Source organism: Paramisgurnus dabryanus, chromosome 15, assembly GCF_030506205.2.
Source record: "Paramisgurnus dabryanus chromosome 15, PD_genome_1.1, whole genome shotgun sequence".
Classification (NCBI taxonomy): domain Eukaryota; kingdom Metazoa; phylum Chordata; class Actinopteri; order Cypriniformes; family Cobitidae; genus Paramisgurnus; species Paramisgurnus dabryanus.
Genome location: NC_133351.1, coordinates 12765321 through 12784760, shown reverse-complemented (window position 1 = coordinate 12784760; position 19440 = coordinate 12765321). Strand labels below are relative to the sequence as shown.

The 19440-nt window shown below is 36.2% G+C and overlaps 3 protein-coding genes across 4 annotated transcripts; all 3 read right to left on the bottom strand.

Moving 5' to 3' along the window:
* Positions 1-979: 979 nt before the first annotated feature.
* Positions 980-5572, bottom strand: slc25a6 (solute carrier family 25 member 6). The gene is made up of 4 exons (XM_065251932.2): positions 5336-5572; positions 2366-2852; positions 2122-2262; positions 980-2009 (listed from the first exon to the last, which is right to left on the bottom strand). The coding sequence occupies exons 1-4, from the start codon at positions 5444-5446 to the stop codon at positions 1852-1854; spliced, it is 897 nt and encodes a 298-aa protein (XP_065108004.1). The 5' UTR covers positions 5447-5572; the 3' UTR covers positions 980-1851.
* Positions 5573-5648: 76 nt separating this feature from the next.
* Positions 5649-12577, bottom strand: asmtl (acetylserotonin O-methyltransferase-like). Of its 2 annotated transcripts, none has more exons than XM_065251930.1 (14): positions 12501-12577; positions 11925-12046; positions 11696-11827; positions 11551-11598; positions 11390-11454; positions 10926-10990; positions 10744-10852; positions 10066-10453; positions 9315-9492; positions 8913-9100; positions 8675-8807; positions 6822-6962; positions 6541-6663; positions 5649-6313 (listed from the first exon to the last, which is right to left on the bottom strand). In XM_065251930.1, exons 2-14 carry the CDS (start codon positions 12015-12017, stop codon positions 6042-6044), a joined length of 1935 nt encoding a protein of 644 aa, XP_065108002.1. In that variant the 5' UTR covers positions 12018-12046; positions 12501-12577; the 3' UTR covers positions 5649-6041. The 2 variants fall into 2 exon arrangements, with proteins under 2 accessions (XP_065108002.1, XP_065108003.1); XM_065251931.1 differs by having other exon boundaries at positions 8913-9097.
* Positions 12578-14144: 1567 nt separating this feature from the next.
* p2ry8 (P2Y receptor family member 8) lies at positions 14145-18544 on the bottom strand. The gene is made up of 2 exons (XM_065251391.1): positions 18438-18544; positions 14145-15863 (listed from the first exon to the last, which is right to left on the bottom strand). The coding sequence occupies exon 2, from the start codon at positions 15847-15849 to the stop codon at positions 14812-14814; it is 1038 nt and encodes a 345-aa protein (XP_065107463.1). The 5' UTR covers positions 15850-15863; positions 18438-18544; the 3' UTR covers positions 14145-14811.
* Positions 18545-19440: the final 896 nt, after the last annotated feature.

The window sequence follows — 19440 nt, the reverse complement described above, 5'->3', positions numbered from 1 at the left end:
GTTGCTTTTAATATTTAATTTTATTCAGTCCTATTTATGCATGTTATTTTATAGATTTTAATCAGTTTCATTTCTTGCTGATTATATTGCTCTGCACAGCACTTTGGTCAATGCAGAGTTGTATTTGATAAATGTATATAAAATGTATCAGTGTAACTTTCATGAAGTAAAATCACTGAAAGCATTCCGCTGACAAAAAAATAGTCCCTGACAGATAGTGAACTGTATGGTTCATGCGCCATATCGCTATGCCAGGGGTGCTGCGCAGTGATAATCGTTGGTTGCAGCGGTCCTAGCTGTGTTCTATCGTAAATTAAACTATTGACCAATCGGAATCAAGAACTGCCACTATCCCTTTAATAATTTAATAAATATAATACACATAATAATACATTATTACACCTGATTGGTCAGTCGTGACATTTCAAGGTCTTTTAACCACCGTTAAAACTGATACCACTCTCTAATCCGGGTACTGCGAGTCATCTTGAACGGTAGGCAAATATTTATTTTAATGTTTCACTCAGCAGCCTGTCCCTTTTCAAATTAAAAATAGTTAGAATTTTTGTTTCACAATTTACTCGTCAGTCGGTTGTTATCGCAAATTAAAATAGTTTACACAACTAACAGTTAGTCTGCTACGCCTATGTAATAAATTATTTATTCTGAAGACATCAGATATACGAGAAACGTGTGAGCAGGGTGTCCACTTTTATTGCATTACAAGCATTTGTATTTAAATACAATTGCCAACTAGTGGGTAAGTCCTTTCCATATAGTGTGACATAAGATTACAAGAGGTGTACATGCTAAAAATGAATATAACGTTTCAGTGTCATTACTGAACTGAAAATGCCCTTCTTTACTTGCCATCGCGTTTATACTTCTGAAAGCGGGATCTACTTATTCAAGATCAACCGAACACTGAGACTGACAGGAAAATGACCACGAAAATATGACTCCCCTCATTATCCAAGACGGAAAATACTTACGCCTACTTCCAAAAAGAGAAATCATGGAAATACACTTTTCATGTCACATCACGTCTGCCTGTGAATGTCATGTTTCTGGCTCCACGCGTTTCTGTTGGAAGACTTTAGCGTCTCTATTCACGACTGAGACAGATAAAGGGCAAATCTGTAGTGAATTAAAGCGTCATATTTAATATCTCTATGACTCCATGACACCAACTCTTGGTGCGTTTGTCAGGTCCAACTCGTCACGGGTAAAACGTTTCAAGTCCGGAACATTATTCAGCGGTGTTTAAACTTAATATTTTGTTTTAACTGTGATATTGTACACCCTTGTTATGAGAGGATTTGCAAACCGAAACTCTAAGCATCGAGGTATGTGGCCAAATAGGTAGCCGTGTAACGCCATCTTGTGGAGGTATCATGCTACTGCGGTGCATGGAGTTGAATTACTGATGCCTCGAATGTTATAAAGAAGTGGTAAGGAGTCAAATTTAAATGATTTTGGAACATTTTACTGTGCTTAAATTGTATATGCATACTTTTTCTCTATAGCAGCTCATTAGCAATTGCACAACATTTCTATATAAGTATCTGTCTTTGCGCTTAAATACATATAGATTTTTTCTTTATGATAAAATATTATGAGGCTTTCAACATGCCCTTATTTTTATCATAGGTCCATAGTGCATTCTCTAAACATAAAGTATAGCAACATAATCGTGTTTAAGAAGAAAAAACACAGAAAAATATTATTTCTTCTCACATTTAACACTACCAAGACCACATTTTTGCGGAATGTACAGGGTTTGGCTAAAGCTAAACGAAACTGTGTGGTAAGAACTATTCTAAGCTGTTTCTTTCTCTTAGCACTTATTGTTCAAACAATCTTCTTGAATTCATCATACAAGACGAGCACAAAAGCACCCCCCATTCCTCTTAGTACATTGGACAGAGCCCCTTTGAAGAACGCTTTGCCACCCTCATCACGTGCTATCTTCCTCCAGCAGTCAATGGTTCCTGTGTACATAATATCCCCTGGAAAGACAACAAGGAAATATTTCAGCCAAAATAAATGCATACCTCATGGAGAACAGCGTGTTATTCAAATGAGTGCATGTGTTTGAGTTTTAGCATGCATGTTTTGTACCCCCTTTGCGCCCAGACTGCATCATCATTCGACGACGAACTGTGTCAAAGGGATAGGAGACCACGCCAGCAACTGCAGTCACAGTTTGTGCAATCATCCAGCTGACCACAATGTGGGTGTTCTTGGGGTCTGGAAGCATACCTGCGCATGCATGCGTCCAAACACAAAAGTCAGATTAAGACAGATAAGAAGAAGGAAACCTCACAGATATATCAAAGGCATAACCAGAAGCCCATACTCGCACCTTTGGCAGTGTCGTAGATTCCGAAGTAAGCCGCCCTGTAAATAATGATACCCTGAACAGAGACGTTGAAGCCCTGGTACACGCCTCGCAGTCCATCTGACTTAAAGATTTTGGCCAGGCAGTTAGCCAATCCGCTGAACTCCCTGCTGCTGCCAGCCTTCCCGACATCTGCAGCTAGTCGGGTACGAGCAAAATCGAGGGGGTAGACGAAGCAGAGGGAAGTGGCTCCTGCGGCACCTCCAGAGGCAAGGTTGCCGGCGAAGTATCGCCAGAACTGCGTGTGCTTATCTACGCCACCCAGGAAAACCTGCTTGTACTTATCCTTGAAGGCAAAGTTGAGAGCTTGCGTGGGGAAGTAGCGTATGACATTGGCTAAGTTGCCACGCCAAAAGGATATAAAGCCTTGCTCCTTGGGAATCCTCACAATACAGTCGATAATACCTTTGTACTGTTTGTCTGCACTGATCTGCTGGCTGGCATGTTGAACCTTTGAAACACAAAAAGACAGGATGATATATGAGTGGACCTTAATGTTGAAGATCATTATGTTCTGTGTATGTAGCATGTGGGTGACCATGGTTTTGCCAAGTAAGACAAGTTTTGAAAAAAATTCTGTCCATCAACCATGTGTTTCTGTAGTCTACTGTAATTACAGTAGCAGAGCATGCATTAGCAATGCAAAAGTCTGGGGATTAATTTTAGGATCACACTTACAGTACATTTACATTTATGCATTTGGCAGACATTTTACCTTTCTTTCTTTCTTTCTGTCTATAAGTCTGGGAACTATACTCTAATTCCGGCATAATAATCAAGGACTTTACAGCCGGACCATGGCTGCAGCAGGCGCAATGATATTACACAGTGCCTGAAAATAGTCTCCTTGGTTACTTTCAATAGCAGGAGACTATTTTCAGGCACTGTGTAATATTATTGCGCCTGCTGCAGCCATGGTAGGGCAGCAACGTCCTTGATTATTACGCCAGAATGAGAGTATATTTTAAATAGGAAAAATATCGAAAAAAATGTTGCGCGATGCTGGTCTAATCAGATTCAATAGATTATGCTATGCTATGCTAAAAATGGTAGTGCCAGACCCAGAGATCAGCTGAATGAATTCCAAAATGGTAAAAATAAAATGTTTAACTCTAAGGGAGCTGGAAAATGAGCCTATTTTCAAAAAAAGTCTAAAAGTCCTTTTAAGTCTAATTATAATGTAAGACTAGAAAAGTATGTTTAATGTGGCCATTTCACAAGACTTTAAGATGTAAAATAAATCTTTGGTGTCCCCAGAGTACATATGTGAAGTTTTAGCTCCCCTGATGAAGATCCCCTTATGACATAAGGGGAGCCAAATTTCAATTACCTAATTAATTTTTTACGTGCTTGCAGAGAATGGTTTAGTAACCAAAACTAAGTTACTGGGTTTTTCTTTTTCACATTTTCTAGGTTGATAGAAGCACTGGGGACCCAAATATAGCACTTAAACAAGGAAAAAGTCAGATTTTCATGCTATGGCCCCTTTAATGGACAATGAATTCAAACAAGATTAACATTTTAAAGCATTTCCTCCTATGAGTAAAAATGTATGTATAATTTTGTAATGTCCTATTCTGCATCTTGTATAGATTTAATCCCAACGATTCTCAAAACAGAAATTATGCTTTTCCCCAACATCAGGATTTATTTTAACTTATTTTTTAGACATTGATCCAATTTTGTTTACTATTTATTTCTGATGTATTTATTTATCGTTTGTTTCAAGTCTGTGAAAGGTATAGGACAGACACTTTTATCAAAAGCGACTTGCAGTGGATTTAAGCTACAAATTTGTGACCCAGCTTATGAAAACCCAACTCCAGTCATTATACTTAATATAAACCTACTGACTTAATAAGGTAATGTCAAAGATTGAAATTAAAGTGAAATCAAACTTTGTTGCTCCAAACGGTTCTATATAGAACCAAAATTGGTTCTTTGCTCGTAATCATAGAAGAACCATTTTTAGTGCCATATAGCACCAGTGAAGCACCAGTGAATCACCCGTGTTGAACCATATTGTGCTATGTAGAACCATATGTGGTGCTTTATGGCCCCTATCTGGTTCTACACAGGTGCTTCACCGGTGCTATATGGCACTAAAAATGGTTCTTTTATTATTACGAGCAAAGAACCACTTTTGGTGCTATATAGCACCGTTTGTTTTTAGAGTGTATCTATTTATTAAACTTTAATGTGGATTTTAGAGACAGGGTCACATTTTATCCAATATGTGTGTTTCCTGGGATTCAAACCCACAACATTTTGAGATGTTAATGCAATGCTCTACTTTGGGTACTGACAAAAAAAATCACTTGTTGACTGTACTGATCAAATGTAGCTTAATACACTGTAAACACACTCTAAAAATGCTGGGTTGTTCAAATACAGTTGGGTTGAATATATGGACTATTGGTAAACCAACTGTCGGATTAAATAAATCTAGAAAATGTCCAGATATTACATGTTTAAATGTACATTCGTTTTAATTAACCTATTGTATTCTCTCTCATTTTAAATGTACAGTTACTGGTTACTTTGGCAGCATTGTTGACCCTGAAATATCATTCAAACCAAACCTAATACAAGTGCCTGTTAAATGAGACAAGACTGCATTGTATGGGGCAAGATGTGCCACCATAATAGTGCGCACTTTAATTACTCTGTATTTGGTTTACTGATATCACATCAGTTAGTAAAAATGCAAGCAATGGATGTCTATATTGCCGATTAGCTTGAGTGTTGTATAATCGCATTGAGAGACATTTGACTAGGATGCTCCCAGTATGCGGATGTTCACGGTCAATCGCAGGTCACTGGGTATTTCGTGTTAATCTATAATACGACACAAAACGATGCATTGCGACATGCATTACAGTACATTTTGAGCTGGTGTGATTTCTATCGTGTACAGGCACATCATGTTCTCACCTGCAGCAGCAGTTTTACTCTCTCAATTGGTGCGACTGCAGTTTTGGAAATAGCCGCTGCTACTCCGCCGGCCATAAAGTCTTTAGCAAAAGAAATTGCAGCATCTGCCATGATAGCGAAAATATATCAGCTCAATATATAAGCAGCAAAATATACTTAAGACCGCTGGTAGAAAGAGCAGGAGAGCGGAAAGTGATGGAAATGATGCGCAGAAGGATAGGCTGCACAAAATCTCGAGGTTTATCGCGAGATTTTCCCATGCTCGCACGTCAAGAACATATCAAATGCGTATTGAACACCAAAATGCTGTCTCTTGATTAAAAAACAATTATTTTATTGTAACATCAACAACATAACATAAATAATTGTAATTACCAGTTAATAAAAGTTAATTACTCTGTAATTAACATGAATTATGTACACGTAATTTTGTGCTTTTACAAATGTAAACACACAAAAAAAATGCTCAACCCAGCTTTGGGTCAAAAAGCGTTGAGTTAAATTAAACACAACATTTTGTTTATATTTGACCCCCGAAATAGGTTAACACAACCCAGCACGTTAAATTGTTGACCCAACACTGGGTTGAAAATAACCCAGCATTTAAAAAAATGTATTGTATTTCTATAAAGCAAAAAATATTTTGACAATTTATGAAGTAGAATAAAAATCAATTGTGTAGTGTTTCAGATGCTAAAAATTTACATCACACAAGTTCTGCAGTTTCAATGGATGCTGAAGAACCAGCTAGTAATGTTCTTTTATCATTTGGGCCTTCTTTGATAAAGAGTATGGCATCCAGCAGGTTCCCTGTGTATTTGATTTGCTTGACAATGAAGCCATGCTTTTCAAGTAAATCTATGTATCCTGCAGCGCTCCTCTGCTTTCCCTCTGTCATGCTGAGAGCTTGGAGCACAGCTCGACTTGGTCTTCTCCTCTCTTGGTCCAGGAGGATCTCAGACAACAAAAGCCCACAGCCTGTGTTTTTAATATACATTTAGTGCATCACGTAGTCAGAAGACAGAAAAAATCAGACCAGAAAGAGAAGATGTTCACTAACAGCCAGGATTCTCATATTATAATGCTTTCATTTTCACAGTTCAAAAGTTCAATATGCAAAACGCATGCTAAATCATACTATGTTTTTTATTAAATAATTATATATATATCATTAATTATTGCAATTTATATTTTTAGGCTATTACCTGGTGTGCACACTTTGGACAGCTTAGTCAAAAGTGCATGAACTTTTTCATCAGACCAGTCATGGAGAATCCTTGCAAGAATATACAAGTCTGCTTTAGGTAAGTCATCTTTAAAGAAATCTCCTGTTTTAGAAAATAGAAATATTTAAGTACCACCACTACAGTAGTCACAACAGAATACACATACACCGTAACAGTAAATTTTACCACATGGGGGCACTGTGTACCTCAGTTTGGGAACCAATACACAGTTCACACTAAACAGATGAGATTTCACTGACCTGCAACAAATGACACTCTATCATGGTGTGCTTTTGGCTGGAAGTGCCGTCTCATGTCAATGACTTGTGGCAAGTCAAATACAGTAACTGACAATCCAGGGTGTGCTTCTGTAAACTGGTATGCCATGGCACCGGTGCAACCTATGTGATAACAACATGATCTTTTTAATATTTCACATTAGGGGTGGGCGATATGACCAAAATCTTCTATCACGATTAGGGGTGGGCGATATGACCAAAATCTTCTATCACGATAGGATTAATTTTATATCATGATAACGATATGTATCACGGTAGAGTTTTTTATGTTTTAATAAGGTTTAAATCTTTAATACCATAGAAATGTTCATAATTCTCACAAAAAACATATACAAGCATAGAAAGAAGATAAAAACAAACAAAACTCAAGCTCTCTGAAGATACACAGTCAATAAGAATGATAATAAATAATTATGCATGTATGTATAGGCCTATATATATTTTTATTTAAAGGTAGAAAAGTGATTTAATCAGGAGCGAGAGATTTTTTTCTCAATGCTGTTTGATTAACACGAGTGACAGACAGGAGCAAAATTAGGTAACTTCCCCTTTAAGACCAAAGTCCGGATCCAATACACTGTTACACATGCGCTTTCTCTTTTAGCTGTTTACTTTCTCTTAAGACCTTACTGGTCGTGTTTATGTTTATGATGATGCTTGCAAAGACGGGAATTTTGACGCATATGTGTATTTAAGGCCAATAAAGCGGGAAAAATGCTCACGAGCTTAATAAGCAGAGGTCGCGCGACTTGCGCGCTCCTCACAGACAGAAAGAGCAGCGGTTGCGCGACTTGTCCGCTCCTGACACACAGAAAGAACGCACGCATACAGATCTGTTGTCTGTGTTTCAATGGCTTAAAATAACTTGTTTTAAAACTGCAGTGCTTAAATACGTGTACAAACGTTACGTTTTCGCGACCACACGCACAGGAGCGTGACGTGGGCACGTAACCTCGATAGAAACGATAGTCCAAAATCTCTACCGGTTGACAAATTTCTACCGGTTAATTTTGTCTACCGGTTTATCGCCCACCCCTATTTCACATATCATAAATTTTTTTTTATTATAAATAAAGTCAGTCCTAAACTGTAAACTAATTGTAAATAAACCAATAAAATAATTGCACAATGTTATACTACAAGCAAACATGTCTGTGATGAATCCTGGTGTTCATTACCAAAAAAAGGTCTTTACCTTGGTCTAAAATCTACAGAAGTGTTAAGTAAGCTAATGTAAGAGCCAATTATCTTTGTACAAGCATCAGGAGATGAGTCTAAATATAGATCAAACAAAATAAAAATACCAAAATAAATACAGGTGGATCTAGTATAAAAAGCTCTCGATGAGAACTTGCATTGTAATTTGCAAAACCTAAATTTGCATAACAAGCTCGGAACTCAGACAAGCAGATTTTGAGAGCAAGTGCTTTCAAAATAAACTGTGCGTGCCGTGTCCTCTTCCAATGAAACCTCTAACTACATATATCAAGACAGCGGTTTCTGCAGACCTTATCTCAAGCTTTTGCGGTCATATGCTCACGTCTTGTCATGAAAGAATCGTGCAGCACAATGTTTTTATACAGATTTTTTCAGTTTTGACTGAATGCTGCTCCAAAAAATCTGACTAGAACCAAATAGACATCCTTCTCTCTATTATGCCTATAAAAGCAGTTTAAACTGCTATTGTGTGTGAAAATCAATTACTTGTCAGAGTGAGCTATTACAACAATTGCAAAGGCGGCCCTTGATCATCAATGTTACAATCCAACATAAAATATAAAACAAAAAAACTTTGAGACTAGAAAAACATGTACCTCCAATGTCACAAGCTGTTTTATAGGAAGAAAGATCAAATGCCGTTGCCACATCTTTCCCAGTCACGTTTACGATGCTGTGCATTGCATTCATGAATCGCATCTTAACGTTATCCTGGCTGTAGTAGACATCCTAGCAAAAAATGACATATTTGCTCAGATTTGCTTTATTTGGGATGTCAATACAGTGATACAGTATATACTATACTACAAATATGACAATACAAAGGATGTTTACCTGAAACATATCCTTATTCATTACCCCAAATGCCCGCTCATGTTGGCTGGTTCCTTCCTTGACAGCATCCTCTAAATGACTGAAGAGGGGCCACACTATACCATCGCAGTGAAGGATGTAAGCATGCAAAGAAAGTGGACTGTCTGATACCAGGAACTGTCTGGCCTGTTCTGTATTTCTGTACACTGCTACGGACAACAAACAATGTTACATGCACATAGGACAATGAACAAAACATGTAATGTAAAATGTAAGGAAATGTGTCCATATTTAGTTTCAATAAATAGAGAAAAAACTTGGATGTTATGAACAACAATAAGCTTTCAGGGTTCTCTAGTGACAGAAACACGTTTAGAGACAAAACTTGCACGGAAAAATACCGTACTAATTAAATTGATTTACCATGGCCATCATCTTGGTGTTTAACCCTTTCTAGTAGTCCTACTGAGACAGCAGCATCCAAAAGCCTCTCTGTGCCGAAAACAGATGCGTTGATTTGGCCTGCTATCTCTTCCAATGTCAGACCATTAGAGCTGTTCAACACATCAAAGACCTTCAGTTTGGATGCTGTAAATAAAGTCTGAGAAATAAAACATGTTACAGAAAAGTCACCAAAACACGTGCATATACAAATATACACTTAGATTTATGCAATATGTATTAATAAATACATTTAAAGGTCACCTAATATGTGTAGTTTTAGATTCAAATAGGTCCATTTTTGGGTGTGCTGGAAAAAGTGTGTTTTTTGTGTGTGTGTGTGAGCTGCTGCTTCCCTCCCTATTTACTGTGTTCTATGCCGAAAACATACACCGTTTTTAATAAGACAATCACTGCACTTCATTGTTCATAATGAACATGCAGTCATAAATTATCTAAAGGGTAACACTTTAAAATAATGTGGTCTTTAGATGGTTGTGGGTTGGGTCTGTGATACTGTGGGGAACATCCTTTCTGTCAAAAAACGGCAACAGCTTGTCCCACGAGACTATTGAGGTTTAACAGAAATTTGAAAAAGAAGTGGGCAGGTATTTTAACAGGTTAGTTGTGTTCACACACAGGCGACACAAAATGATGTTCAAAAAATATATAAAATTCAATTTCTCATATTAAGTGACCTTTCATTTTTAATTGAAAGAAAATGTTGTGGTACCTTTGACACTTTAAACCCATCTATTAAGTCCATGATACTGTGGGGGACATCTTTTCTGTCAAATTTAGCACACTCCGAGCGCATCACATTTTGTTTTTGTGTAGATTTCTGACTGGCACCTTTGCCGTTGTTGGTTTCCTGCAGCTCAAACTCTCCGTTTGTGACACACTTCGACAAGCTGTTGACCACAGACCGAGACCCATCAGATGCTCTTGAATCTTCACGTTTGATTTTGAGAGCAGGACTCTCTGGTGGGCTGTTAAAAATCACTCCCAGCTGCTTGCAAAAGTGATTAAGAGGGAAGCCCACTACGTTTAGAAAATCTCCATGCACGTACTCAACCAACATACCACCCAAAGCCTGGATGCCATAGCCACCAGCCTTGTCCCTGTTAAACCCAAACAAATCTGTCAAGAGTTGCATCACTTAAAAAATTCTGTGTAAAGATCAAACACCAACAGTAAAGGAAATTAATTTAGGAGACTTTTTATTACACAGTTAATCATTTAAATCGATGGATGTACTTTGCTGAAACTGTCTTTATCAGTGCGTCAAAGCAAACAACACAACTTCAGCGAAGTCCGAATTCCAAAGGTTCAACGAGTTAAAATTCTGTTAAATGTAGCATGGTCATGGTATAATACTCAAGTTATACAAGTTAACAAAGTATAAACTCACATGGGCTCTCCGCTGTTGATGTATTCCCAAAGCATCTCCTCAGACAAGTCTGCAAACTTAACTTTTGTCTCTTCAAAAAAGTCAACCACTTTGTACTCGATCTCTGAACCTGAAAAGAATAATTTATCTTTAAAATTTTAACCAATTCAAGACCGCACAATTTTAACAATACAACAACTTACCATTTTGCTCATGGCAGAGCACAATAGCCACACCGGTGAAAACACTATGCTCCTTGCCACTCAACCTGAAATCAATTGATTCCAATACTGTTATGGAAATTTACATAATATTTACTCTAGGGATGAACCGATACAAAATATCTGTACTTATATTCAATTACTTAAAATGACTCTATCGATACTGCCTTTTACACATGATTTCAAAGTATTATGTTGCAATTATAAACTGCAATTCTGTTGTCATCATCACACAACTCAAAATAATCACCAATGTCCGATAGTGGAAAAATGCTTTTATGTGCCGATAACATTTGCAGGCAGATATATCGTTGCAGCCCTAATTTATTTATCAGATGATTGATTTAAATTTAATTCAAAGCAGTTTACAAATAAGAAAGCATTTATACAGTATACTCGTATATGCAAAGCTCTCATTCAGGACAGAAGACAGAAATGAAAAGCACCTGGATAGCATACGGTAAGCATCTTGTTTATCTGTGGGCTTCTCCAAGATCAAACCATCAATTGTCTTATGGTAAAATGCAAAGAAATAAGGTTAGACAAAAAGACAAAAGGTTACTGAAGCAGGCTTCAGAATGTGTAAAAACTATTAAAACATACTTACAACAACAGTGTCCGCGCCAATAACAATATCTGGAGTCTTCAGATGTTTCTAAATTCAACACATACAAATGACAGATTAAAGGGATACAGCGCAGTTAAATTTGAATAAACACTGATGACAGCTAAAAAAAATTATTTAAACTCACAAATGGCATTCGCTGAGCCACCTCCAAAGCCTTCTGTTTGGCTGTCTCCACTGCATACTGATAAGGGGTTTTAAACAAGGACTTGTCCAAGGTTTCTTTAAACCATGAGGGCACAACTTCGAACCGTAAACCCTGTCTCAGGATGAAAAGAGAAATCAGTAATTATATTACGAGTTCATGGTCTATGTAAGACTGATAAACTACCAAAGCAAAAATATAAAATACGTACAGCATTCGTCAAAATCTCCAGACGTCTAGGAGATGCGCTTGCCAAAACAACAAGCTTGTTACTCAACTTGGATATAACTGGATTTAACAACATATTAGACCCTCTCTTTTTCTTTCAAAGATCTGTAATGAAAAAAAAGAGTAAGACATGTCACAATTATTCAAATGTCATTACAGTGCAAGTGTCAGAGAGTTCATGTGCAGCAGCCAGACTCTGATGACCTGATTACACAGCACCGCAGACCTATGGTCTGAAAAGCAGTTTCACAACCAAAAGCCGACAATTTGTGGGACAGAAACCTTTTAATGAGTTAAACGTGAGTTTGACCAGGTTATCGTTGCTTTCTGAAGAATAGCAGGCAAGTCTCTTTGTAGGACCAGTGGTTGCATTTGAAAGTATACTTTTGCTAGTCCAGTTAAACAGCTAACGTTAGATATGCACGAAAAAACCTTGGTATGATAAAGAACGGAATTTATGGCCTTAATGCAGTCATACGTGGCATTATTTGCCTCTTTAAAACAGAATGTCACAAACACTACAAGTAGTGTTCATTTGTCTTGTGTTTCGTTCATTTACCTGGAAAGTCAGCAGCACTTCTCGCTTCCGACAAACACGCACTGACAGAGATCCCGGAGAGGCGGCGTCTATTTTCGCACATGCGCAGTAAGCAAAGGACAACGTCACGATCTACTGCGATTTATGCAATGGATTTATCACAGGTAATGTTTTATGCAGAATCTATTCTGTTAAATATGTTTAGGAAAGATTTAAACTTAATTTTTCATATGCTTGGGAATTTTGTGGACAGGAAAATAAAACAGTTTTGCATCTATTTTGAAAAGATGTGGTAATTTATATAAGTAGAAAATTGGGTCTAATAAATGTTTTTATTTTTATTTTGAGAGAGATAATTTGGAAAGTAATGAACAATATATTATACAGTTATTTATTGTATTAACAAAGTACCATATACACAAAACAAAATTCCCTTTGTAAATCAAATCTGTCACATTTTATGAATGATTTAAAATTATACAGTAACCCTTTGGAAAAGTGAAAAATACAAAAGCTCCGAAAACATGTCATATTTTGAATCTACTCACTTTTCTTTAAATCTTTTTCTTCTTTTTTTTTCTTCTCTGGAAAAATATAAAAAGGAATACTTTTTTGCAATATATGTTTTATGCAATTAATTTCCAGAAATAGCTAATTGTTTTGGCCCAAATTTAATTGAGGTTTAGTTGTTTAAAATATTGAAAAATATTACTTTATAGTGGAATATTTATCACAAAAACAGGTACTCACATATATTTGATAAAGTTTGTTATTTTAATCTGTAAACTTTTACGCAGTTTTATAGAAATTATGCAATATGTTTTGGAGGACCTTTATACATTAAGTCATGTGAATTATATTCCAGACTTCTTGTGTCGTTTTTGCATTATTAGTTTATCATATTTCTTAAATGAAAATTGGTGGTTTTTACAGTAATTGACTTTATAAACAATATCCAACAGTTAGACTGCAAGTTCATAACTGTTTGCTGTCTATGGTAGTCAAGCAACGAAAACATCTTACAATTCTCTCTCTCTCTCTCTCTCTCTCTCTCTCTCTCTCTCTCTCTCTCTCTCTCTCTCTCTCTCTCTCTCTCTCTCTCTCTCTCTCTCTCTCTACCATCGTAATATCACACCTTATAGTAAAAGCAATTAACCACACTTTTGCAACTACCTGTTTCCTTTGTGTGGCATTTGCTTGATAGAGCATTCATTTTCCATTCACTTTACATCGGAAAATTGCTTCAGATGGCCTATAATATTGTTATAAATGATGATGATGATGTCTATAGCTTTTAATATTACTAGTTGGCTGAATCAGTTTGTCCACTACTTACAACATGCAGTAGTTCTTGTATAAAAAGGAACTGAAAGAAATCTTGACCTGGCCCTGACATTGCTAGGTAGAGCATGTTGATACATTTGTTGAGAAACGATTAATCGCATACAAAATAAAAGTAGAGTTTTTGTTGTTATAGCCTATATTTTTATGTATATATGTTTATTTATATTCTATATTATATATATATATATATATATATATATATATATATATATATATATATATATATATATATATATATAAATTAAAAACATTGATATATAAATACAAAATTCTGAAATGTATAATATATATTATAAAAAAAATAGATTAATCATTGCCCACTGTAACATTTGTGCACTCTTACACAAAGGGATATAACATTTATTTATCAAATTTAAAACAAGATAAATGCACATGTGACTTTATATTAGGCAGAAAAACATAAGTGTGCAATTTGAGTACACTCGACAGGAAAAAATACATATAGTATGTAATAATGCAGCTGTGTTATAAACAGCTTTACTCAAATGAGGTAAGTAAATAATAAAACAGCTTAGCACAAGCAGCGCATTTCACACTGTGAATCATTTACAATAGCTGCCATATGTACTTTTCACTTTTTTAAACTTACATTGCTACAGTTCCTTCACTTTCTACTGTTTAAAAATATGTAAAGGTCTTGTTAAGAGGAACTTGGTTTTCTTGTACCACAAAAAAAAACAAAAATATACAATACAAACATCACGCGCCCTGTTTTGAAAGGTCACGTGAGCGCCATGCTTTTCCTCAGCTGCTCAGCCAGGAAATTAAAACAGAACAAACGTAAAATGCTACAAACAACAACTGAAACTAAAAAAAGTGAAGTAACAGTATAATTCTCACGAATAAGAATTACCCTGATGGTAAGACACATCAAAATTACATCACTGCCTGTTGGTTGTTGCATGTTACAAATTCAACAGGTGGTTTGAGTTTATTTTTGCCTTGTGAAAAACAAACTAAAGAAATGTTAACATTTGTCACAGTCTTCCTGTGCATTGCCTGTCGTGCGAGCGGAGAAAAAACTCTCTCTATGACCCTCGATCATCTGAGTCTCTCCCGTGCTGAGAGTCTGCAACCGCAACATTTGCCTTAACTTTCGTCGAAACTCTTTGGATGCGAAATAGTATATGAATGGATCTATGCAACTATTAATGCAGCTGAGGGAGAGAGAGAGTTTATAGTAGATATAAAGAGATTTGTTATAGTACAGCCTTGTAACTGTGTGTGCCAATAGTAGTATGTTGTTGGGAGCAAAACAAAATATGAACACAAACAAAACAGTGCATGCCAGGCGCACCGCACGCCCTTTCTGATGGCTGTTGGCCTTTTTGATCAGAACACAGATAATGTTAACGTAGCAGTACACGGTTATAATGAACGGACAGAGGAAGAGAACTATAAACATCCCAAATAGGAAGGCCGCCCAGTGGGCAATGGTCGGTAGCATGCTTTTCCTCAACACATCGAAGCAGGTGACGATTTGACGCTCTCTTACATAATATGTCAGATCTGAGGTTTCCAGAGGGCTCAGAATCGCAAGGACCAGAAGCCACATAAATACACAGACAATGACCGCATATTTATTATTCGCTCTCATCTCTCTGAAGCGCATCGGTTTTACAATGCCCAGATAACGGTCAGCACTGATAGCAGTCATGGACAAAACAGAGCAGTACATGTTGGCATAAAACACCACAGTCAGTACGTTGCACATCCCCGTACCCAAAGTCCAGTTGTAGCCTTGTATTTGGTAAATGATCTGAAAGGGCAGCACCGTGCCAAGTATCAGGTCGGTGAGGGTTAAGTTGATCATGAAGATGATCGACGGGGTCTTCGGAGAGGTGCGCACCAGCAGAAGAAACAAAGAGAGGCCATTACCAATGAGGTTGGCCAGAGTCACTACGACATAAATAGCTGAGACAAGATTACTGGCCCATGTGTTGTCAAACATGGCCAAGGTGGCGTCATCCATTTTGGTGAAGTTCTGCTCGTGTGACATGTTCATTGTTGTTTCTCAACCTGTTTCGAAGAAAAAAAGGGATTACACTTAAAGCGTGAAGACATATTTTTCATTTTAACCACAAATCTTTTGAAAAACATCCGCCTTTTGAATATCTTCTTACGTTGCACATTCAACTGAGATTTTATCAGATTTTTATAGACAACACAGTTTAGAATTCTTTTTATAATGCCCATGACACAGATTTAAATGTGAATGAGTGTTTAGTGTATATGGTGTTTCATTCCTTACGACTCTTTTCGACCTGGAGTCCTACACATATACATACACATTGAATAAAAGAAATGAAAAATTTGTTGTTGTTTTTCTAAAACTGATGCAGCATGCACTCTTACATAGATGTGGGTGCAATTCTGTGAACAGGAAGTGTGAAGGCACTGTTAAATAGGTTTTTCATGTGCAAAAACATGTATGCGCATCTTGCAAGGCCATCCATTACCAACAAATCACTGCCTGTTGTAAGTCTCAGAGCTGTTTCACAAAGTGAAATGATTCACACGGACAGTGCCTCAAGCGAGGGACTTTTTTGTGTTTTTACAAAGGAAGTGAAAAAAGATTACAATGCCACAGCATGTGCCAGTGTCAGATTTGGTACAGTCATTTACAGACAACGCACTCTTGTCTCGCACAGATTGAAATTTTAGAAGTGGGTTGATTGCAAGGTTTGACCTAAAATAATGTATTTCCTAAAACTGAAAAAAAAAATTGAAATGGTGTGCTTTTCTCGTTAAAATGCATGCATAGATTTCTTTAAAGATACAACACTCGTGTGCCATCAAAATCAGATGCTACCATCCTGCTGCAATCTGTCACATCTGTTTAAGATGCATATTTTTTATTTCCCTTATATGTAAATTTGGTTAAAATGTGTCCCAAGCTTGTACTACACTTATCTTATTGTGCTAACTAAACACATGAACCATTTAATTTATATTACACTGTCAGAAAATTTTTTTTGGGGCAGTTCCCTTTCAAAAACAAACCTTTGCACCTACAGTAGGAGTTCATATTAGTACCATAAAGGTTCATATTTGTACCATCTGTACCCAAATGATACACATTAGGACTTTTTTAATGGGTACTGCCTAAGGCTTAGGGCCTAAAATGTTAACCTCTTTGTCTCCATCTATTTTTCTCATAATACAGTTTGTCAATTGTATAAGTTTAACTTGTTTTTTATCACTGTGGTAAAAGTGCAGTGACTTTATTACAGCAGATTGCGACTGGCACCTGATTTTAGTTTCAATATTTAGAAGGGGTTGGGTGGTTTCCTGGACAGAGATTAGACTAGTACCAGACTAAAATAAATATAAAAGCTGTCCAAACTAAAAATATCTTTCACTGATATATCTTAAAATACACCAGTGCCCTTTGTTATGTTATGTTTTAGTTATATTTCCTAATTAAGCTAAGGCCTAGTCCTGGCTTAAGCTAATCCCTGTCCGGGAAACCGCCAAAATAGAATTTTAAATGGATTACTATAAATAAATTTTTGTTGTTATTCAAGTTTTGGAAGTCTTTGCACGTCATTGCAAGCATTTATGCATTTGGCAGATGTTTTCCACAAAAGCGACTTACAGTACATTCAATGTAGTGTTCCCTTTAAGTAAGAGGTGTGTCTAGTTTCTACTTTACTTCCAAAAAATATTTTTTTAAAATGTGCAATTTTATCCATTGCACAAGTAAATAAATAAATATTTTAAGCAAGTGTTCCTGTAGCCAACTGACAGGCCTTGCGATATTCATGCTAATGTCATGTAGGTTGATGTCTAGGAAACGCAAAATATGATCAAATTTTCAAATTCCATATACAATAATAACATTATATACAATATTCAACTCAAAGAATGCATGTAAATATTACAATAAAGTGACATTTATGAGAATGTGCTACAAACTCCTGATGTCACATCATTTTATAAATGTATTTCATTTTTTAATCATCTTTAAAGTTTGCATGTGATAATATATCAAACCTTATGCAGTACATTGTACATCTTTTTTTTTTATATATATATTTTAAAGGTGTGACTTGATACAAGGAACTGTGTTTGGATTGCTACAGAACTTTTATCGTTTTGTGTACAATTCATCATGACTCATCTTCCACTGTTGATGCTGTGGTCGTCTGGTACTAGTTTCTGTATGCATGCAAACATGTATAACCCTGATGTGATGAATACATTCAAGACATTTTTTAATATGTTTAAGAATTGAATTTTGAAAAATATGAATGCATCTTATTATACTTCGTTATTACTTTAATTAGTGATTTAATTGAACAACACACTTTAAATAGTTGTCAAATCTAGAGAGAATATCAGCAGAGATTTATTTTATATAGGCTTTGTGGTCGGCACTCTGGTGGATAACCATACGGTCTCACGTTGACAAGTGCAGCAAAACTCAGGTTGCAAATAAACAAACAGCGAAACACATTCATACAATATAAACATTCACCAACATCAGAAATTGTAAGTTTCATCAGCCCTTTGAAAGTTTAAAGTGACTCAACATTAGTACGATTTTGTAGCAAATACTTTTAATAAGTTATTTCAGGATGGTCTACATACCTCAAGAAGCATGTGCCCTCGCGCGTGTTGGTGGCAGTTAATCTTCTAGTATGACTGTTATACCCAGGAAACTTCTTGCAGAGAGGAAGTACGCTGTCTTACTTTTCATTTCAAGCCAAACATCAAGCTTAGTAGTACACATCTAAATATCCTAAATGAAAAGGTTGTATAACAGTAAAACTCAAACAAAGAGGCCAGTTAAAGTCCATACGGTTCTTTTTTCAAAGTTATAACATCTGTCGTTTCGCCAAATCTGTTACTGTAGTTAATAATAAAAGCATTTTCAGTTGTATACGAGAACTGTATGAATAATAAAAAAGCTTTTAAAACCTTTATCATGAGTGCCTTTAAAAAGTACAAAAACAGTATTAGTTAAACTTTTCAGGGACTCTTAGAGCATGTTGCCAATGACCCATATTAATACAAATTGGACAAATGCTCTAGGTCTAGGAGTTTTTGAATATTTGTTATTTTGAACATTAAAAATGATGGGAAAACTAACAGAAATTAGTTTTGTTTCTAGAACATAAGAGTCAAAAGTTATCATAAACCTTAGAAAGCAGCGATGACAGAGCAAGATTTACAGTGTCATCGCTACATGGTGGCTTTCAGAAAAAAATACATATTTAAGTGGGAAATACCAGTGGACTATTAAAATGTTTTTTAAGTGAAACACTTCCTGCTACTAGTAAGTATCGATATGACTTTGACCCAAAATAGCCCATCCATGTGATCAGACCCAGTGACCAAACATACAGTTTGATCATGATGCACAGAGACACTTTCTGTTTTCCTTGTTTGCGATACATATATTGCCTCCTCACGGCAACATCCTTTTGATATAAAAAAAAATCATTCACAGTTAAAATAAATTCCATTATTAGCATAATGTTTACCCAGTTTGGGGACAGGAGGAGTATACTGTATGAAAGTTGCAATTTTCAAAAAGTCTACATTTAATCTAAAATGTCAGACTTCCTATTGGGCGGCCCTGCTTACTGCA

Excerpts from the sequence above, each read along its gene's own strand:
- slc25a6 (XM_065251932.2), bottom strand. The coding sequence starts at position 5,446 with ATGGCAGATGCTGCAATTTCTTTTGCTAAAGACTTTATGGCCGGCGGA. Across the intron at positions 2,263-2,365 it reads AATCTACGACACTGCCAAAG|GTATGCTTCCAGACCCCAAG; the intron begins GTGCGAGTATGG and ends ATGCATGCGCAG. Across the intron at positions 2,010-2,121 it reads GCAGTCTGGGCGCAAAGGGG|GGGATATTATGTACACAGGA; the intron begins GTACAAAACATG and ends TTGTCTTTCCAG.
- p2ry8 (XM_065251391.1), bottom strand. The coding sequence starts at position 15,849 with ATGAACATGTCACACGAGCAGAACTTCACCAAAATGGATGACGCCACC.
- asmtl (XM_065251930.1), bottom strand. The coding sequence starts at position 12,017 with ATGTTGTTAAATCCAGTTATATCCAAGTTGAGTAACAAGCTTGTTGTT. Across the intron at positions 10,853-10,925 it reads GCTCTGCCATGAGCAAAATG|GTTCAGAGATCGAGTACAAA; the intron begins GTAAGTTGTTGT and ends TATTCTTTTCAG. Across the intron at positions 6,664-6,821 it reads TAGAGTGTCATTTGTTGCAG|GAGATTTCTTTAAAGATGAC; the intron begins GTCAGTGAAATC and ends TTTCTAAAACAG.